At 40.9% G+C, this 22,310-nt stretch overlaps 2 protein-coding genes and 2 long non-coding RNA genes across 4 annotated transcripts; 2 read left to right on the top strand and 2 right to left on the bottom strand.

The window, feature by feature from the left end:
• Nucleotides 1-890: 890 nt before the first annotated feature.
• LOC128422554 (GLIPR1-like protein 1) lies at nucleotides 891-9,762 on the bottom strand. Its single transcript, XM_053406666.1, has 6 exons — nucleotides 9,298-9,762; nucleotides 6,846-7,091; nucleotides 5,257-5,375; nucleotides 1,910-1,998; nucleotides 1,221-1,253; nucleotides 891-1,130 (listed from the first exon to the last, which is right to left on the bottom strand). The coding sequence occupies exons 1-6, from the start codon at nucleotides 9,466-9,468 to the stop codon at nucleotides 976-978; spliced, it is 813 nt and encodes a 270-aa protein (XP_053262641.1). The 5' UTR covers nucleotides 9,469-9,762; the 3' UTR covers nucleotides 891-975.
• A 1,160-nt stretch (nucleotides 9,763-10,922) lies between these two features.
• On the top strand, nucleotides 10,923-11,966 carry LOC128422560 (uncharacterized). Its single transcript, XR_008332522.1, has 2 exons — nucleotides 10,923-10,994; nucleotides 11,758-11,966. It is a non-coding gene; the product is annotated as an uncharacterized LOC128422560 (long non-coding RNA).
• A 2,378-nt stretch (nucleotides 11,967-14,344) lies between these two features.
• LOC128422556 (GLIPR1-like protein 1) lies at nucleotides 14,345-20,782 on the bottom strand. Its single transcript, XM_053406669.1, has 6 exons — nucleotides 20,524-20,782; nucleotides 19,169-19,414; nucleotides 17,438-17,544; nucleotides 15,217-15,305; nucleotides 14,731-14,763; nucleotides 14,345-14,645 (listed from the first exon to the last, which is right to left on the bottom strand). Exons 1-6 carry the CDS (start codon nucleotides 20,704-20,706, stop codon nucleotides 14,491-14,493), a joined length of 813 nt encoding a protein of 270 aa, XP_053262644.1. The 5' UTR covers nucleotides 20,707-20,782; the 3' UTR covers nucleotides 14,345-14,490.
• A 30-nt stretch (nucleotides 20,783-20,812) lies between these two features.
• On the top strand, nucleotides 20,813-21,635 carry LOC128422559 (uncharacterized). The gene is made up of 2 exons (XR_008332521.1): nucleotides 20,813-20,991; nucleotides 21,246-21,635. It is a non-coding gene; the product is annotated as an uncharacterized LOC128422559 (long non-coding RNA).
• The last annotated feature ends 675 nt before the right edge of the window (nucleotides 21,636-22,310 follow it).

Genomic DNA, 22,310 nt, shown 5'->3' with positions numbered 1-22,310 from the left:
GAGAGTAAATCTTGATTAAGTTAGCACAACTCACATCTGAGTAAACACATGGACACGGAGGCTCATTTTCTGACTGTAGTTGTAAGATGGGTTCATAAAAAGGATATAGTCATATGCACAGTTTCCTGATACATGAGCAGGTTGTAGTATCTCTGAAGCCTTAATTTTCCCCAGACATAGGACGTAAGGCTGGTACTCATATAAAAACTGTGGACGATTCTCTGCCATATAGATGGCTAATCTTAGGCTAATCACACACACTAAACCTCATAAAGAGAGAAATGAAGGGCTCTTTCAAACTGTTGCTATTTTTCAGTGGGATCTAATCACATACCAGAAAAATCAGGTTAGGTGATTAAAGTTGATTTGATGGTCTTCCCAGAAAATCAACTTTAATCACCTAACCTTTGTGATAAATAAAGGAATGACACGGGACAGTGCAGTGGAAAGTGCTCACAGGATAAGAACGTAAAAAGTTGGGAAAAACTTAATATGGAACATGTTAAGCCAGATGGACCACTTTGTGACATTGTATCACATCAATATTCATTCATTCATTGCATCCTGTTAATCATGCAAAATAAATAATACAATAAATAAATAAACTTCTTTTAATATGCTTAGCCTTTATTTTCACTTAATGTTGAACATGGCATACTAGATATGGCCATGGATAGCATTCAGCTAAGCTTTACTCAGAATAAATCCATTAAAATTAATGAAACTAACTTAAATGAGTCTACTCTGAGTAAAACACAGTTGAACACCACTCCATATATTCTACTTACACTAATGTATTCTAGCTTTAAAAGTATTTACAACTCATTAATATGCAACAAGTAACTTTTTACAAGTTCAGAAAAAATTAAGTATCGTAGAAACAAACCAAATCTACTTTTAAAATATAAAATGCAGGAAAATATTCTTATAAATATTATTGTTAGTTATATTCAAGTTATATACGCCTATCAAAAATTATGCTTTATAACCTAAACCTGGATAACAGAGTTTTAAGTAATAAACAGCTGCAAAAGCTAGAAACATTAATAACGGTCTTAAAATTGCAACTGCAATGCAGGATTCATCACATATAATCCGGGATTCAAAGGGTGGATACCATCGTGAATAGCCTATTTTAAAAAAGATAAAAGCATTCTTATGAAATGTGAGTTTTGTTCTTGAAGTAAATTTAAACTATAATACAGATATATAATACATACGTATGCTGTTTTCTTTCTCACGTTCAGGATTTCCTGGAAGAGAGAATAGTTATAACAAATGAAGAAAGACTTTAAAATAGGATAACTGTAATGCACTTGTTCTGCAAATGCCTTTGAAGACTATTGAAGACTGTTCAGAAACTGAAGCTACTTCAGAATTCAGCAGCCTGATTATTGGTAGGCCTAAGACAAACCAGTCATATAACACTGGTTCTGACAGGGCCACATTGGCTACCTTACGTTTTGAAGCTCAATTTATACTGTTGGCTTTGACCTGTAACTGCTTAGGACCCCAAATGGCAGAAGGAGTCTGGGCCCTGTCCTGGAGAAGCACTACCACTGCCAAGGACCCATGCAATTGGTAAAGGACAACTGGCCCCACACAAGGAGAGACTAGCTTTGCCCTGATCACCTTTCCTCAGCACTACATAACTGGACTGACCTGCTGCCTACCTCCCATGGAAAGGACTCACATGCCTTTGCACATGACTTTTGTCTTCTGGGTTTCTGCTGTTGTTATTCTGTCTCTCACAGCTACAATAAACCTACCATTAAAATTATGGACTCGTCATTTCTTCGTCAGAGGGCAAACTTAGAAGGGGATCAAATACTTTCCCCCCTCACTGTATGTGATGGTTGATATCATCATCTTTTCCATGACTGTTTGCATCATTTAATTCTATACTTACTGCAGAGTTTCTTTTGACAAGTGTCTCCTTTTGGGCACTGGCTACATGGAGCTCCCGCTTTATAAGGACGAACTCCCGCGTAGTTGCCCCTAAAGAACAAAATATTACATAACGTTATGTATTCAGTACACAAAGTGCACAAAACTAAAAATGAAAATGCAAGCTACTGGATATGTAATAAAAGGTTTTAGATGTAATGAATCAGTTGTCTAGGTCTGGGGGCTAAATGCAGACCTCCAGGCCTATCTGGTACTTGGAACTCCCCCAACGTTGCATTCTCTCTTCTCACCAGCCCTGCACTGCACTCTCAAATGTTTTTGCCTGTCTGTAATGTGTTCATGACACGGGTGGCGCTGTGGGTAAAACCTCAGCACCTAGGACTTGCCGATCGCATGGTCGGCGGTTCGAATCCCTGCGGCGGGGTGCGCTCCCGTCGCTCGGTCCCAGCGCCTGCCAACCTAGCAGTTCGAAAGCACCCCCGGGTGCAAGTAGATAAATAGGGACCACCTACCAGCGGGAAGGTAAACAGTGTTCCGTGTGGTGCGCTGGCTCGCCAGATGCAGCTTGTCACGCTGGCCACGTGACCTGGAAGTGTCTGCGGACAGCGCTGGCTCCCGGCCTCTAGAGTGAGATGAGCGCACAACCCTAGAGTCTGTCAAGACTGGCCCGTACGGGCAGGGGTACCTTTACCTTTAATGTGTTCATGAACTATGATCATGCTTCTTATTTATCTGGATGGTGAAGGGTGTGTGTGTACAGAGCACAGAAATCTGACTTTTGTTATGGATGGAAGCCTGTGTGGCACAACGGTCACATCCATTCTTCTTCCTATTTCCTAGTTGCCCCTGAAAAACAGTTTCAGGATGTAATAATGTATTCAGTACATAAATTAAACTGAAGATCAAAATGTTTTGTGCTTTCTGTTGGTTCCAGCAAGTTGCAATTCATTCCAGGTGCTATTATCCAGGCAATGCTAGTCTGTGTATCATCATGATAATCCATGGAACTGACCTTGTACAGTGGTACCTCGGGTTACAGACGCTTCAGGTTACAGATGCTTCAGGTTACAGATTCCACTAACCCAGAAATAGTACCTTGGGTTAAGAACTTTGCTTCAGGATGAGAACAGAAATCGCGTAGTGTTGGCACAGCATCAGCGGGAGGCCCCATTAACTAAAGTGGTACCTCAGTTAAGAACAGTTTCAGGTTAAGAACGGACCTCCAGAACAAATAAAGTTCTTAACCCGAGGTACCACTGTACTGGTATTTTATGTCCTGCAGCTACCTGACCCCTGTAATTATTTGTTTTCAAATTAATATTATTTATACAGTGGTACGTCTGGATACGAACTTAATTCGTTCCGGAGGTCCGTTCTTATCCTGAAACTGTTCTTAACATGAGGCTCCATTAGTGAAAGTGTGTCTCCTGCGTGCGCACGTGCGCCTCTGGCGCACGATTTCCGCTCGCATCCCGGGGCAAAGTTTGCATCTGGGAGCAACTACTTCCAGATGAGCACAGCTCGTAACCCAACACGTGTGCAACCAGAAGCGTTTGTATCCAGAGGTACCACTGTATTTCTGTTAACTGGAGAACATTTACTTTCTATGTTACTAACATACAATATTTTGTCTATAGAAGCCTTTGTTTAGGGAATCACAGAGCCGTAGCTAGGTGATCTTGCGCCCCTGGCAGAACTGTTCAGATTGCGCCCCCTAGCCACGGACAAATTAGATCTTCTTTCCACCTCTCCTCCAACCCCCCCCCCGCCCATTCTATTCACCCTCTATGTAAAACCTTTTCGTATGAGGCAATAATCAATATTTTAATTTATAGACATATTTTAGACAATTTGCACCCCCCCTCACCTGTGCCCCTGGTGAGAGCCCACCTCACCACCCCCTAGCTACGGCCTTGGCTCTTCAGTCAGTTAACAAATTTATACTGATAATTTTTGAAACTGTTCTGCAACTAAGAACTGATAGCTCCTAGCTCAGGTAGAGGTTTTTTAAATATTTGTTGTTGTTTAGTGGTTTAGTCATGTCAATATACTGGTGCTTTATTACAACATTCTGTTTCCCCCACCTTTAGTTTTTAGCTTTTATGCGTGTAAAATGATACTCTTACTACATCTAATTTTACTTTTTTGTACAATAAGTGTTTTTGAAGAAATTTAATTTTAAACCGAAGTCCTACATGCTCCACTGTTTTGACCACTCCTCAAGTGTTTAGAATTTTGTTTTTTCTCCATAATAATTGAGGTGTTTTTACAAGAGGGTCCCCAACACTTTAAAAAGTGGGGTAATGGCAGCTCTTTGTATTCATATTCTAATACTGAGATCTTGAGAAGATGTCTGTACTTCTAATATACAAGACATCACCGTTAAGATATATATACAAGACATCTCCAGCCCCGCCCCCGCCTGCTCTCCACCCCTGGTGCTGGAGCATGAAGTTATATAAGATTCTATGTAAGAATAAAGTGCTGCATCAGGACTAAACTATTCTAACTAACAGGACTAAACTGTTGTAGCTTCATAAAGTTAATGAGGGCTAACTAGCTGAGGCAACTCTGGAAGGAAAGACAAATTCAGTGTTACAAAGTAAAAAGTGTGTGTGTGTGTGTACACACACACACACACACACACACACGGTGACAATTTTGTGCGCAACCAATTGATGCACGATCGCCAATGCGTGGGTCCTTTTGGATCAGGAAAAGGGCGAAGCAGGCTTATACATGCTCCACCAAAGTGCATGGGGGCCAGGAACAGAACCCCTGTGCAAAATGGTCGCTGCCTCTCTCTCTCTCCCACCCCCTTGTATAAGATGCCAGGTATTTTTGGGGACTCCAAATTTAGAAAACACCCTTCAGCACTACCCATGTATAAGACAACCCCCAATTTTAAACCTAATTTTTGGGTAAAAAAACCAAGTCTTAGAAAAATACGGTAAATTGAGTATAATGCCGCCTATCATGCAGCCTACCGTAATTTGCAATATTGTTTATTGTATACAACTGTACATTATTTAAGTTCAAGATACAGGTGGGACAGAACTAAAGCTATTTCTGATCATTTTCTTGTTTTCCTAACTGTTCTGAGAACTTTTTACAGTTCTTTTACAGTTCTTGATATTTTAGTTCACAGAATATGTTTAAAATTGTAAAGGCTGAAAAGCATAGTTGTTAAGTTTTCTGGTTGCTTTTTAATTAAAAAATAATTGAAATGTAAATTAGCTTACAAAATCCAAAATTAATACATTCAGTTTCAAACAGGCATACAGTTTGGTGTTTTATGATTACTAAGTGTAACACAAGTTTAGATCGCTGTAAGATTTGTTAACTTACGGTGGACCATAAGTACAAACGAAATATGAAAAATTCTTGGTCTTGGCTCCTTTGCTATTAGTTGACGCAGGACAGTGAACAATAGCGCAGCCAATCTTATAAGTATTAGCCCAAACAACCTGAAAAAAACATGTTTGATTATACAATATAAAGTCCAAGCTTCGTTCAACAGTATCATTTCTTACATTCATTTTTCTCTCCAGATTTTGCTCTCCCTCCCTCCACTTTTATTGGCATTTAGCTAAAGGCACATTTATACCTTAGATTAATATTCAAGTATCCTATTCTGTACTCCTAAAGTTTTCAGAAAGGCATCTCCCAGCACTACCTGGAGATGCTGGGGACTGAACCTGAGAACTTCTGCATGCAAAGCAAGTGCTCTACCACTGAACCATGTAAATGGAGTAGTATTTCTGCTAATCCTGGCTGATGAATGATCTGTCTTAGATGTCTTATTTCAAGCTTCACTGATTATTTTTCCTGTCAGGAAAATGTATAAATTCATGGTGATTCAGTTTTTGAAGACAGAGCTAGCATTCTGCTGAGGACTACAAGTATTTTCAGTCATTCATATATTCCAAATCAGAGGGCCGTGCCCCCCCAACTTTGACAGTGGCAGCAGGCGCATGCCGCAGGGCATCCAAATGACGCATCAGCATGCACTGTGGTGTGTGCGACAGCATGCCCTGCGGCATATGATGTTAGCATGCCGCGGGGCACGATGATGTCATGCACACACACCACAGGGCACACACCACACTGATCAAATAGGGCCCTAGGGTCCCTCAATCACGGGGCCAAGGTGATGCATGTTATATACAGTGGTACCTTGGTTTGCAACCGTTTTGGATTATAACCGTTTTGGATTACAACCACGTCAAACCCGGAAGTGCGTATCCCTTTTTTTGGATTACAACCAATTTTGGGGGGGGAGGCCCCATTGGCGAAATTGCTAGCCTTGGGTTACAACCTGTTTTGGTTTACAACCGGACCTCCCGAACGGATTATGGTTGTAAACCAAGGTACCACTGTATATGCATGTGTGTGTGTTGAAATTTTCCACAATAAAAGACATGCCAGCCCCCACAAATAACAAAAAAAAGATAGAAAAACACCAGATTCTCCCCAATAAGTATCCCAACTTTTTGTCCCATATTTAAGTCTTATTGTATCTGACATAATTGAAACTAAACAGAAGTGGGCTACAAACAAAACTCAATGCCCTTCCTTTTCTTAGTAAGAACTCTGCTGTTATGTATATGCCCTGTAACATTTAGTGCTGGCCAGGTGCTAGTAGCTCAGTTTTTACGAATCTTACAACCATCAGCAATACATGTTAACTTAATATTGGAACTGAAATAAAGTAGAGGTTTGTTTTGTCAGTTGCCTCTAAATTAATTGTAAACACTCCATATACTTTATAACTAAGTATCCTTGATAATAACAGAATATAGATTATTCCTTCACAGTTTATGATCACAGAGCAACTACAATATTTACTTCATACTTTTATTGTCTGAAATAATTAAAGTTATTGCATTTTGCTTCAAATTCTGTGGACTATGTAAGCAGAGAAGTGAAGAACTTACCTGAGTATAATGACCACAAACACGTGTACATTTGTGGGTATTGTAGGTGTAGTATTTTACCTCGTCATAAAAATCTTCAATAGGGCCAGCAGGATCAAATGGGTATTTATAGCCAGTTACAGCCCATATATTTTCTCCAAAAGGCCTAAATTTAGGATCAGGGTGGACCATATCAGTTGGATTATGCATAACAATGCATTTTTGTGCCCATGCTCTAGCTATTCTAGCCAAAGCTAGATCAAATGTCTGCAAAATATAAAAATTATGACATTATCACAACATTATACATGTATAGTAAACGTGCTGATAATACATCTTGAGTTCTAGCAAGTATTTCTTCAGAAATATTTACCGTACTTGCATCAAGCTGTCGAATGATGAAATTCTATACGTCTACTCAGAAGAAAGCCCTATTGAGTTCAAGGGAATCTACCCACAGGCATGGGTATAGCCAGAATTTGTGTTGGGACAGGCTTCATGTTGGGGGGCAGAGCCTCAGTTAAGTATTTTATTGCTTTTCTTGATTGGGGGGACAGCGAATTGTATAGGAACTAAAATGTCAAAGAAACTGAATGAATTAAAATACATTTTCATTACTTTCATGCTGTTATTTAGAGGAATGTGTGGCCAAAAGGAAACTGATTGTTGAAACTACAGAAATCTTAGTCTTTATGTTCATGCTGAAATACTGTCAAGAAAAAATGATTTTCAGTTCTTACTAGAGAAACTGCAAATATGGGATCCTCTACAACTGGAGTGTGTCATTCAAATTAAAAATCTATATTAATAATGAATAGGTCTGGGTAAAAACAACCAAGAGATGCAAAACAAGTGGCTGCCTTAGATAATCAACAATTTAAACAAATACTCCCAAAGGTGGAAGGGATTCAGACTATTTTTTTTGTTTTGTTTTGGTCATTTTAAAACAATAAAATAATGAATGAATTTTATATTCCACTTAATGAACAGTCTGGACTTTCTTTACAGAAGGAAAAATATGTAAATTTATTGATATAAGAAAAAGCATATATATTGTTTGAAAGAAATGCATATAAAGAAAGGCAAAGAAAAGCATCTAGAACTAAACTCATATTTGGTGCAATAAAAGAGAGGGTTGCAGTTATAGTAAAAATCATAGCATTCTATTAAAGAATTATAAAAAGGATAGGTTTCTTCTTCTTCTCTGATCTTCACTCTTTTTGTTACATAAACAGTTATTTGAAATACTAACAAGATGACTTAATCAGTTACAAGTAAGCAACCTATTATTCTTGGTTTCTGTGGGTAACCCCCCTGTGGGTAACAAGCTAACTTGGATGCAGGACAGGTGATAGTCAGTCTTGGCTCAACCTAAAAAAGCCACTAGTCAGGGTTCAATTTATGAAGGGATTGAGTTCTGGAATCAATTAAACCCTGGAAAATGTAATCATCACCCAGGAACCTGAAGGCAATATTTATTTATTTAAGGAAGGCATGCCATGACCCACCTCATAGAGAATTGGGGCCTGAGCCCTGGTACTTCTATACTTAAATATTATTTTAAATAAAGCATTACACACTTAGCAGCCGTAAATATAAATGCTAGGTCTTTTAAGAGCCAACAAGTTTTCCTCATTCGCCTATGTAAAAATTATGTCTATGGTTCAGAAGCAAGACATGAGGTGTAACTCTAAATGGACAGAAAACCCTTAAAAAGAGAAAAGATTGTTGTTGCTGCTGGCAACAACGCATGAAGGTATGTAGTAAACCAAGGCTGGTCTGTTATTCTGTAATCTGTGGCAAAAAACCCCCAGCCATTCACAAAGGCTTCTCCCATGGGAGTAGCCAGGATTTATGGGGGGTGGGGGGGAGAGAGAGAGGTTTCATATACCCTTTTAAAATATGGCTCTTTTCTGAGGCAGGGTGTTATTAGGTTGTTGTTTTTATTCTGATTATATATGTTGTGATCTTTTCTATGAAGCGCCCTGAGACCTCTGGGTATATATAGGGCGGCATATAAACTCATAATAATAATAATAATAATAATAATAATAATATGGGGGACAGAACCTCAGCTAGTCAACTATTTTTATTGATTTACAGTGGTACCTCGGGTTACATACGCTTCAGGTTACAGACTCCGCTAACCCAGAAATAGTGCTTCAGGTTAATAACTTTGCTTCAGGATGAGAACAGAAATCGTGCTCCATTAGCTAAAGTGGTGCTTCAGGTTAAGAACAGTTTCAGGTTAAGAACGGACCTCCAGAACGAATTAAGTACTTAACCTGAGGTACCACTGTACTTGATTTAGAGGGGCAGCTTCCCCTTGCCCCCCTTGGCGAAACCTTCTCCCAGCACCCCCATAGCAGTCAACACTGACTGCCTGAGGCAGGGGCATATGACAGCGCCAGCTTCTCCCCCAACACTCCCCACCCTCGGCTCCCTTTCCTCCTTCCACCCCGCGGACACACACCATGTACAGCATGTTGGAAGCGGGGGGATTGACCCCTCTGCGGTAGTTGTTGTGGGTGTCGAGATACTGGTTGATGAAGGTCCTGTTCCTGATGCTGGGGAAGCTGCGCCCGCTCGCGGCCTCCAAGGCGACGAGCGCCAGCGCCACCCGCGGCCACCACAGCAAACCCATGGCTTGCTTGGAAAAAAAGCGCGCGTCGGGCGGCGGCGCGCGCAGCGAGCATAGCTGCCCTCTAACGGTCTCCGCCGCCGCCGCCTCCTGCTCCCTGCGCAGCGGGCCGCTCAAACTGCAGGGGACGGTCTGGAGAATGGATGGTTAAACGGCTAGAACTTTGCGCGCACACTGCCTGCGTTCTCGCGCCACTTTTAGTGCGCGCGTGGCGCACGGTTCTTCCTCCTCCCCCGCCCGTTCTAAGTCCGTTACTGTATGCATCCCTGCCAAATCCAGCGCGCGCTCACTTGCATCAGCGCCACAAGCTGGGGCAGCCCCACTAGGAAGCGTTCGGGAAACACAGGAAGGAGGCTATGAGGTCATAGAATCGTAGGATTGTAGAGGATGAAGTGGAAGGGATCCTTAGGGGTCCAACCCCCTGCAATGCCCGTTTGGGTGCAGCGACATCTAACTTTGTTTAGGGGAGGAGCTCCGCTTGGTTCCCAGTCACTTTGGCAAGCAGTCTGAGGAGAAGCGGGGGCCTGCGATGAGCATTTTTATTTTTTATAAAACCCTTACCGTTGGGAAAAGCGCAGTTGGACATCTCCTCAGTGCTGCTGCTGCTATTATTATTTATTATTATTGTTAAACCAAACCCGGGAGGCAGGTCAAGACAGCGAAGGCTTCATTTGAGTCAGAATCCAACCCTGGGCTATGAAATGATACCAAAGTGGAGAGGATCTCTGAAAATGTATTTTTCTTTTTAACAGCTAATACCTCTAATGGTGATATCCACCATGGTGTTTTGGGCTCTAACAATCTCCGATGTCTTTCCCAGGCTTTATATAACGACCTTCTGATAACATGATTTAAAAATTCTTTATGGTATGCTAAACAGGCATGCCAGCCGAATCTATTGTTCCATCCCTCCAGATCCAAAACATCAATGTTTTCTAGCATGATCCATTCTCTGATCCAGCACAAACATGCAGCTTCATAATAAGTTCTCAAATCAGGGAGCCCAAACTTACCTCTTCCTTTCTTATCTGTTAATAAAGGTACCCCTGCCCGTATGGGCCAGTCTTGACAGACTCTAGGGTTGTGCGCTCATCTCACTCTAGAGGCCGGGAGCCAGCGCTGTCCGCAGACACTTCCGGGTCACGTGGCCAGTGTGACGAAGCTGCTCTGGCGAACTGGCACCAGAGCAGCACACGGAAATGCTGTTTACCTTCCCACTATAAAGTGGTACCTATTTATCTACTTGCACTTAAGGGTGCTTTCGAACTGCTAGGTGGGCAGGAGCTGGGACCGAACGACGGGAGCTCACCCCGCCGCGGGGATTCGAACCGCCGACCATGCGATCGTCAAGTCCTAGGCACTGAGGTTTTACCCACAGCGCCACCCGCGTCCCTTATCTGTTAATAATTTGTATTTAATAAGTGGCTTTCTGCCTTGCCATATAAATTTCGTCAAGTCCGATTTCCATTTGTTGAAGCATTCTACTTTGCCTATTATGGGAATCATTTGAAACAGAAACAGTAATTTTGGTAAGATATTCATTTTTATTAATGATATTCTGCCCCATTATGTTAATTTCAGTTTTGTCCAAATTTCCATATCTCTTTTTACTGCAGTCCATTTTTTTGTAATTATCCTCAAATAGATTTATATTTTTCATTGTAATTTCTATTCCCAAGCATTTGACTTTTTTTACTATTTCTAGGCCGAATTTTCTTACTTCTGTTTTCTCCTGATTTCCTGTATCAAATTTCCTTTTGTGACATGCATTTTAGATTGTAAGCCTGAGGCCAGGGACTGTCTTATTGACATATGTAAGCCATTCTGGGAGCCTTTTTGGCGAAGAGTAAAACAATGATTTAAATAATTTATAAATTATAACATTAAAACTGGTTTGCAGAAAGCTGAAGCAAAGTAGCTGCAAAAGCATGTTTTGTGTGTTTTTGTGCACCAAAATGAGCTTGAAAAAAATGAAATAATAAATATTTCTATTTCTCTCCAATAATAGAAAATAAAGTCTCCCAACCCAAAAGCCTACGTTTTACAAAAACAATAGCAACTTGCATTTTCATATTTACTCTTTCTGATTTGCAATTGAAGTGTAGATTGTTTTAATTCAAGATGTATGAAACAAACTTCTAAAATCTGGTTAATTGGTACAGCAAACTGCACTTGCCTATTTACAAATATTTCAAATGTGCCAGGTAATTTTTATAACTGTGTCAAAATATTAACTTTAAAACTGTTCAAGTATACAGTTTTTATCAAATCTAAAATTCTGTTTTGCAATAGGTGATACCTTGATTGCTCTGGATTATCAACTTCTGGCTTTCTTTGTGGGAACAAAAAGACAGTACCAGAAAATGCGCTACCCCAACAGATACAAACTACAGTATTAGCAGTGTGAAGTAGAAATGAAAGAGGGTTATGCAAGGATTCTCAAAAAGCTGCAGAAAAGATAGCAAACAGCAGTCAACCTCACAAGTGTCCAGGAAAAATGGCTGAGGAAAAGATAACGAATTGGAATCTATACCAATTCTACTTCCTGAAACTACTATGCTAAGACAAGGCCTACTGGAGAAAGCAAGAGATATAGAACGCAGCACTATCTGGACTGTATACTGCTTTCATAAATAGCATACTGCCTTGATTCAAAGAACAAAATCAACACAGTGGACACAAATTCTCATAGGTGGATCAGCTATACCAGATTTTCAAAATCCTACTGGATGGGAGGAAAAGACCACATCTAGTAATCAGTATCACACAGAGAACCTCATGCACATTTCCATGTGGAAAACTTTCTGCAAATTTCTGTGCACAGCCTTCTTTTTAAAGCTGCTTACTCAGTCTCTAGAGTCTGAGCATCCAGCCACTTGTTCAGTGTCTGTTGGTGAACTGTTTTCTCCACCAGGGAAATGCATAATAAAATATTTTTAAAGAGGAAGGACAACATGGAACAGTTCAAAGATCTTTCACGCTTTCACTTCACTTTTTATACATGCCTGATTTTGTATAGCTCTTTCAAAACATACCTGCAGTTCTGAAACTACTATATACTCAGTTCCACTGACCTAAAAATGATTGCTCTTCTCATAAAAAGAATTTAAGAATTACAACCTAAGATATGGTTACCAGATTTCTTTCAATGAATCCGGGGACACTTTTTTTTTTTTTTTTGAAGCTGAATAGCAACAGGGAATCAGTAGTGGGGCAATGGCATGCCGCCTGCCCATGACTCCCAAGCCTTCCCTGATCTCCTGCCCCCTTCCCCCTTTGTTTTGACAGATCAGGGGAGGCTCAGGAGTTGTGGGCAGACGGCTGTTGCCCAGTTTTTAAAAAACTGTACATTTATGCTTCGCAGGGTGCAAAAGAAGGGCTTTGCACCTTGCCTGGCAGAGAAACCGTGCACCTTAGAATAATAGAATCATAGAGTTGGAAGAGACCACAAGGGCCATCGAGTCCAACCCCCTGCCAAGCAGAAAACACCATCAGAGCACTCCTGACATATGGTTGTCAAGCCTCTGCTTAAAGACCTCCAAAGAAGGAGACTCCACCACACTCCTTGGCAGCAAATTCCACTGCCGAACAGCTCTTACTGTCAGGAAGTTCTTCCTAATGTTTAGGTGGAATCTTCTTTCTTGTAGTTTGGATCCATTGCTCCGTGTCCGCTTCTCTGGAGCAGCAGAAAACAACCTTTCTCCCTCCTCTATGTGACATCCTTTTATATATTTGAACATGGCTTTCATATCACCCCTTAACCTCCTCTTCTCCAGGCTAAACATGCCCAGCTCCCTTAGCCGTTCCTCATAAGGCATTGTTTCCAGGCCTTTGACCATTTTGGTTGCCCTCCTCTGGACACGTTCCAGTTTGTCAGTGTCCTTCTTGAACTGTGGTGCCCAGAACTGGACACAGTACTCCAGGTGAGGTCTGACCAGAGCAGAATACAGTGGCACTATTACTTCGCCTTGCGCCCCTCCTGGGAACGGCGGTCCGCCCGCGACTCCTGAGCCTCCCCCAATCTGTCAAAACAAAGGGGGAAGGGGGCAGGAGATCTGTACCACCAGACGTCCCCGGTTCACCTTTGGCAGTGGCGGTGGCAGCGAGCAGCTCCTGAAGCCAGCCAGAGCCAACTGCACTACCAGACTGGCTCCAGGCTGCTGCTGCTGCCACGTTTCCCGGGGACAGATTTGCAAATCTGGGGACATTCCAGGGACGGAATCTGTCCAGGACAGATTTGCAAATCCGGGGACGTCTGGTAACCCTAACCTAAGACAGCCAGCAGTCTGGATGCAGAATCATAATACTAAAGTCAGAGAGATCCATGGAACCATGTAAGCCTTACTGCGAAAGTTTGTGAAAGTTTCATATTTTGTTGTTAGAACCACTTAATTTTTCTTTTTTGTATAAATCTCTTCAATAATAAATACCTTTCTTAAAAAGCATTAATAGCTTAAGAATGAAACAAACTTTATCTTAGTGTGCACCCATTCCATTGTGTAATTTTATCATTAACTTATTTTAGCAGAAACAAAACCTGGCTAGCTAACAATCACAGGACTCAGCTACTTAGCAATAATAACTGTCTCAAGCTTCTATTCCACAGCATTTTTAAAAATATTAAATTTATAAAAGCATGTATAAAACTAAAGTAGAACACTAAAAATTGTCGGGTCATGATTTTGGAAGAAAAAAGGACTCGTGTATAGCTTAATCATGTCAAATAATTAAGCTTATTTTAATATGCTTGATCTTTATTTTTTACATGGTATTTAACATACAAGATATGATCATATATTTTATATTATATTAATATCTTACAGATTTAAAAATGTTCACAATGAATCAATATGAAACAGAACTTTTTACAATTTTGAAAAAAAAATGATATGAAGCAATAAAACAAGCCAAATTTAGTGTTACAATATACAACACAAGAAAATAATATTAGCATTTGTGTTAATGTGCTCTGTTAGCTAAGATACTCAAAGAAAATGGTTGTGTGTTTTATGTGCATATTGGAGATTAATGTTTTAAATTTAAACCTGGATAACGTAATTTTAAGTAGTAAACAACTGCAAATGCTACAAACATTAATAATGGCCTTAAAACTGCAACAGCAATACAGGATTCATCACAGGTAATGTGGAAATCATACGGTGGATTCCATCGTTTATAATCTATATTTTAAAAAAAGAAGGTAATTTTTACTGAATGTGAATTTTGCTCTAAATTTAAACAACAAAATAAAAATGTCATACATACTCTCACTCCTTTCTTTATCACGTTCAGAATTTCCTGGGAAAGAGAGAAAATACATATAACAAGCAAAAGAAAGCTTTAAAAATGTTACTATTTTACCTTGGGTTTATTTTATTTTCTGTCATATAATGGAAGAGTATTTCCTCAGGTTACATATGCTTCAGCTTACAAACACTTCAGGTTACAGACTCCGCTAACCCAGAAATAGTACCATGGGTTAAGTACTTTGCTTCAGGATGAGAAAAGAAATCGTGCAGTGGTGACGCAGCAGCAGCAGGAGGCCCCATTAGCTAAAGTGGTGTTTCAGGTTAAGAACAGACCTCCAGAACGAATTAAGTACTTAACCCGAGGTACCACTATACTGTATTTGTAGTTTGTAAAGGTACGCTGCAAGTCACTTATTCCCCCCCCCCCGATGTGTTAAGCAATATAGAAATTATCTAAATAAATACATTTTAAAAAAATATGATAGTTTATCATCACACTTACTACAGAGTTGATTTTGACAAGTGTCTCCTTCTGGGCACTCGCTACATGGAGATCCTTTTTTATAAGGACGAACGCCCCGGTAATTGCCCCTAAAGAACAAAATATTATGTAACATTATGTATTCAGTACACAAAGATAAACTGAAAATTAAAATGCAAGCTACTGGTCATATAATTAAAGATTTTAGATGTAACGAGTAAGTTGTCTAGGTCTGGGGGCCAAATGCAGCCTTCCAGGCCTCTCCATCTGGTCCTTGAATTTTTCCAAGGGCCTCATCAGCCCTACCTCTGCACTCTTGAATGATTTTTCTGGCTGTAATGAGTCCTTGAACTGTGATCATGCCTCTTACTTATGGTGATGGGTGTTTGTCTGGCTTTTGTCTGGATGGAAGCCTACTGTACAAAGGTAAAAGTCACATCCATTATTCTTCCTATTTTTGTCTCTGGCCCTACCCATCACTGTCATGCAGTTCCTGTAAAATTGTCTGAGAGGGAATGCAATCCTAGGTATAAAGGCATCAACACACAAGACCAAATATCACAGTGGAGTATGTTGAGCTGGAAGAGGTGACAAGTCTTTGAATGTGAAGGAATGGATATAAAAACTGACTTACACAGAATAGAGCTGCCAAATATATTTAGGTATTATGCCTAGTTCAGACACACCATTGCCTTTGGTCACTACAATCTGGATCTCATACAGAGAATACTGAAGTGGTCCAAGTCACCCTGGTAACAATGCTCAAATGAGTGGTCTTACATTGTGAAGTTATTTAAGTTACCTTATCACCTTTCACACTATTCACTTGAACACTCTTGCAAGGGTCAGCCAGCTATAGAAACACCTGTGCTTGAACAAAGGTTAAAGCTTTCCGAAATAATCTTAAGGAAACAGACGTAAGGGATCGAATCTTTCATTTGATCAGAGATACAAATGACTTGTGTTCGATGCTGTAAATGTCCTGACAAACAGACATGTCTCAAAATTGTACTTTTGTGTTATAAAAATCAACAGTAGCAATAAATAAAAGCAAGACATATACATCTGTAAACAATGGTGGAAAGGTTGTGGGTGGCAAACATCATTTAGATATCCTGATAAGATAGTGCTGGAAAGGAGTGTGTGGTGCACGTTGGCACAAATGATGTGGCAAAATGTAGTCATGAGGTCCTGGCAGCAAAATTTTTATTGCTAGGTGGGAAAACCAGGCCCTTCAAGATAGATTTCTTTCAAATGCTTCTTATTCCTTGCACAGGGCCAGCTAGACAGGTGGATTTGCAGTGGTGGATTTGTTAATGTTTCAGGACAAGTCAGACATGATTAAAAAGGGACCACTCTAACCAGAATGGAAGCAGGCAGTTGGCATTTAAAATCAAAAGGCTGACTGACCAGTTTTTATAAGGAATATCCAGTTCAGGACAGCTCACCTCCCAGGAATGATTAAAAACTTTATGAATGTCCAAATGGGAATGGACTGGAGCTAGGAATTGTACAGGGGAAGTACAGGAGAACATGACAGCAATTCAGAGGCCAAAGAACATTAGGGCAAAATGCAGATGTCAAAGACATTTGTAGAGAGACACCATGTATAAAGTATGTATATGCTAATGCTGGAAGGCTCTGACTTCAGAGGGCTGTCAGCACAATCTAGCTGATGTCCCGCACAATGACGCCTGCTGAATTTTATGTCCCAACCTCCTATTTGTGGTAGCAGTGCTACTCCTGTCTTCTTTTCACCTGCAGGCCCCATTTCTCCTACACTCCTCCTACCAGCTGTTCTATTTTTTTAGTGTTTAAAAGCATTCTTTGCTGCCATGATAGTAGTGGCAGCAGTAATGGTTTCTCCACCACCACCTTTTTACCCTCAAAAAGGGTAAAAAGAGGGTCTTTTGCAGAATCTGACCATTCATTATATATATATTGGCAAAGGGTCCATGAAGTAGGAGTTACTGAAGTCACAAAAACAACCCTTGCAAGGATAACCCTTGCATTTGGTTTCACATTTGTTGTTCGCAGATGATTTGAAACCCCTGGTGAAAAGTCCCCCCCCAAAAAAAAAGCTTATAAAGATGTTTGATGTCATATGTACTGTCCTGTGATGGCAGCAGAGGGGAAGCTCCACCTAACAGGCCTGATTTCCTCCAAATCACCTGTAGCTGCCCATCACATGAATTTTAGACTGCTAAGTGTCAACACAATCTCTTTAGCATTTGTTACTTACGCTGGAGCATAATTGCACACGAAATGCAAAACATTCATCTCTCCATCTGTTGCTCGAGAGCAGTAAACAATAGCACAGCCAACCTTGTAAGAATCAGCCCAAACAACCTGGAAATGATATGTTTTATTATATAAGATAAAGGTACAAGTTGTGTTAATAGTTACCATTTCTAGCAATCCGCTTCTCTCCACATTCCTGCCCTCACTTGGCATTTGGCTACAGGCATCTTTATATTATATAAGAATTCAAAGCTTATATTCAAGTACCCTAATCTGGTTGGTCACTGTGAAAATGCTTAACTAGATGGACCACGGGTGTTTGTCTTATGTTCTTAAAATATATATGTAAAACATATTCCAAATAGGATTCCTCACAAGAAAAGGGAAAAGTTGACAGTTATGATGTAAAATGGCGTATGATTTCTGCTCATCTTGAGCGATGGAAATATAGTATCTAAAATTACGGTAAATATTCATTGCTCATTCATTGCTCAAGGTGAGCAACTGTGTTGATCATTGCCTGTGCCAGGGAAATATGTAACCAAAATATTTGTGAGGATAAAATAATGGTTCTCCAATATAAAGCAACAGAACACTATCCCCAATTGCATATTTAATTATTATTGATTTTGATGCAATTGATAGAGAAGGATGCTACAAACTCAGTATGTTGTGTTACAAAGAGACATTTGTTAGGAAATATCATGCCCTACCAAACTTCAACAGATCCACACACTAACTTTTAATGCTTTGTTTTAGAATAATAGCATGGCTATTGAATAAAACACCTTTGGGCTTCCTGGCCTATTTGTCAGTAATTTGTGCTGATAGCTTAGCAATTATTTCTACTGAATTTGGGTTGTTACAGTTGTTAATCAGTATTATCAAACTGCTTTGTGCAACTTTAACAAACAAGGGTTACAAAAGTACTACAAACAAAAGTTTAATATTTATTTTGGAGTTGTTTGTCTGCTGTGTGTCATGACCAAGGGGGTCATTTCTTTGTAAATTATACCTTTGTTGCTTTTTGCATGGGTAAACTACACACCTGCAAAGAGCAGAACAGGACATTAAAAGAAGGGTTGTCTTAAGACAATTTGCCTTTAATTCTCATGGTAAGAACTTGCCATGCATAAGCCCTACAACACTTAGTGCTGGCCCATTGCTAGTAGCTCAGAGTTTTTATAGATGTTAGAACTTCTAGCAATTCAAAAAACCCTACAGAACTGAAACTGAAGTGGGGACCTTTTTCTGAAAGTTGTCAATTAACTTCAAGCATTCAATGCATTTTATAAGTAAGCAGTTTCTATTGTGATGGTAGGAATATGATTATTTCACAAAGTATGATTACAGAGGTCACTTCCAGACGGCCTGTTTAATGAATGTTCAACCTAATTTGTTTGAAGATTTGATAGTGTTGGCTATTTAATTAGCATCCATCCTGATTTATTTGTGGAGAGATTATTAGACAGCATTGTGTGAAGCAAATGTTATGCCTCACTTTCCAGGGCATTTCCCCATCACTTTTCTGACTGCAAAAAGTCCAGTCTTTTGGGGAAGCAGGTTTTTTTTGCAAGAGCTCCAAATTAACTTTAATTGCACAGCTTGAATTTGCCAGGATGTGACTGAATCACATCAAAATATGACAGTCTGGAAGCATCCAGAGTCTCAAATTACTCAAGTTCTTTAAGTTTTGATTAAAGTTTTCTAAGCAGATGAGGATGAAACTTACCTGAGTATAATGACCACATACTTTGGAACATGTGTGGGCATCGTAGGTATAGTATTGTACTTCACTGTTAAATGCATTAATGGCAGCAGCAGCATTAAATGGTTGGCTGGAGGCAGATCCCCGCCATATATTTTCTCCAAATGGCTGATATTTAGTTTCAGGGTGGACTTTTCTGTTTGGATTATGTCCAAAAATGCATTTCCGTCCCCATGCTCTCGCTATTTTAGCTAAACCTAGATCAAAACTCTGCAAAACAGAAAAGTATCATGCACACAGCTTTTAATAACATTTCCCACTTCTAATGGATAACACGTCTTCAGTCTCACTAAAACAAACAAGTTCTGCCCCCTTTTAATTGTTTAGTTATGTTTTTAGATGGTTTTATTGAATGTGCTTAATTGGTTTTAATATTAGTCACTTTGCCTTCCCTTTATGATCTTCTCTCTCACACTGGTAGATCCTTTACTTAAATATTACTCACCGGCACCAGTAAGTATAATACCTGCCAGGCTTTTAAAGAGCCAGCTATCTATTCTCATTCTACCATGTGAATTACGCATACAGCTTTCAGAGGCGGGTCAAAGGGCGTTAACGCCAAAAGAAAACCACCAATGACTATTCTCAGCCTTGAGCTGCTGTGGTTACTTCGCAATCTGAAGCAGAAAATCTCACCAGGGTCCTTCATCCCTTCCCAGATATAACCACCACAATGAGCTGCCTGAGACCTGGTTACTGAAGAAGTGTGCACGCACATGGAAGCTTATACCAAGAACAAACTTAGTTGGCGGGTGGTGCTGTGGGTTAAACCACAGAGCCTAGGGCTTGCTGATCAGAAGTTTGGCGGTTCAAATCCCCGCGACGGGGTGAGCTCCCGTTGTTCGGTCCCAGCTCCTGCCAGCCTAGCAGTTCGAAAGCACGTCAAAGTGCAAGTAGATAAATAGGTACCACTCCGACGGGAAAGTAAACAGCGTTTTTGTGCGCTGCTCTGGTTCACCAGAAGCGGCTCAGTCATGCTGGCCACATGACCCAGAAGCTGTACGCCGGCTCCCTCGGCCAGTAAAGCGAGATGAGCGCCGCAAACCCAGAGTCGGCCATGAGTGGACCTAATGGTCAGGGGTCCCTTTACCTTTTAAGGTGCTACTGAAAGGAACTTTTTTGTTGCTGTTCTGCCTGAGACCGTCATCTTACAATGCCCAAAGGCGTGACCTGAAGGATTTGCCTTTTTAAACCGCAGGCAAGGAGCCCTCCGAAAGAAAAGGTGGCGGCGGGTTCAATGGGAAGTTCCTTCTCCTAAGCGCCCAGCTGGAAACGAGGGCTCTCCTTTCCTCCTCCCACCCCGCGCCCGGGACACCCACCATGAACAGCATGTTGGAAGCGGAAGGCTGGACTTTGCTGCGGTGCTCGTTGTGCGCGTTGATATACTCGTCTATGAAGGTCTTGTTGGTGATTTTGGGATAGGTGGCGAATTTCTGTGCGCCGCGCACGCCCTCGACGGCGAGCAGCCCCAGCACGACGGCGCACGGCCAGAAGCGCCTCATGGCTGCGGCGAGGAGTTAGGGACGCGCGCGGAGAGACCGTTGCTCCCTGACGGCCTCAGGCGGCGCTACTGCCTCCCGCCCCCGTGCCGAACCCCCGCCCTCCACTTAGAACGCTTCTGCCGTTCCTTTGCTTGGTTGTGACCCCACCAGCTGCAGAGCTCCACCTGCACGGACGAGACTCGCACCGAGATGTTAAGTGCGGAGCTCAGAAACCTCTTGCTGCTTTAAACAGCACCACCCAGTCTCGAGGCTGTACCTCCATCTCCGGAACGATTCTCTTTCCCGGTTTGTGCACTGGGCCTCTTCCCGCTCTCTGTTTCCCCTGCCATTTCAGTCCATACATATGCGAATTGGCTACTGTGGTTGTGTTAAATCCATCTGAACTGTGGTTTAGCTGAAATGCTGCGGAGGAAGTGGGTACTCTTGACTGGAGAATCCCAAGCAATTCCATTCAGAAGCTACTTGAGCCTAAGTCATGCTTTCAGTGCTGGTCTTCATCAGCTGGACTCTTATCAAGTCTTAATATATATATCTTTAAGTGTTTTTCAGGTGGCTATGACAGAATGCTGCAGTCGCAGATGAATTCAGAGAGTTCGGACAGCAAAACCTGCCAAAGCATCCAAAAAAGGATTGCAATGGAGGAGTTCAACTTGAAGACTCAGTGCAGTAGAATGGCAAATCCTTTGCTTTAATACTCATGCTCTTGGTGTGGGGAGCATTTGTTGTTCAGTCAACATGTGCAACATGTACAACTCCCATTACCCCTGAGGACAGGTCCTGGTAGGGAAGGATGATGGGAGTTGTAGTCCAACAACAGCTGGGGACCCAAGTTTGGGAAACCCTGGACTAGAAGATAGCCAGTGCTCCACTCTCTCTCCACTCCTCCCCAAGAGAAACACATTCAAATAAATTAAAAGTTTAAAACTAGACTTTGAAAAGAGACATTGCTAAAAGAGAGAAAGCATTTTTGATCTACCTTAATATACATCCAAAATTGTGCTGTTATAAGGAGATCTAAGTGGAAGGACTTACATCTTGTTATGGATATTATATACAGAATAATTTTTTTACATAATTTATATCCTGCACTTTCAACATAAATTCATGGCCCCAGGGCAGCTAACAGTACTAAAAAACTATTTTTAAAAACCCTTCAATTTAACAACTGATAATAATAAAGTTAATAAACTAAAGCAGCCACAGCCCATTCAAATAGACAGTAAAATCAAACTCTTTTAAGTTAAAATGTTTATACTAGCAGTTTTTGAAAGCCTGGGAAAACAAATATTTTCCCTGTTGCTGAAATGGTAGTAAATGCAATTTCCAGGCAGGCTTCCTTGGGGACAACATTCCAAAGATGGGAAGCCACCACAGAATACTCCCTCATATAGTGTAATACATATTGAATAGAACTGGAGGTAAGAGTGAGTGGAGAAATGTATGTGCATCTGCAGCAGCACAACTGAACGCCTTAATTTGCCCCAGCTGCAACAAAATTGGTCTTTCCCACATAGGTCTTTACAGCCACAGCAGGTGATGCAACCTTCCAACAGCTTGACCTCACCCCCAAAGGCACACTGCTTCATTGTCTCCTGAGACAGACA

The sequence above is a fragment of the Podarcis raffonei genome, chromosome 10 (genome assembly GCF_027172205.1).
Source record: "Podarcis raffonei isolate rPodRaf1 chromosome 10, rPodRaf1.pri, whole genome shotgun sequence".
Taxonomy (NCBI): domain Eukaryota; kingdom Metazoa; phylum Chordata; class Lepidosauria; order Squamata; family Lacertidae; genus Podarcis; species Podarcis raffonei.
This window is presented reverse-complemented; position numbering and strand designations above follow the sequence as displayed.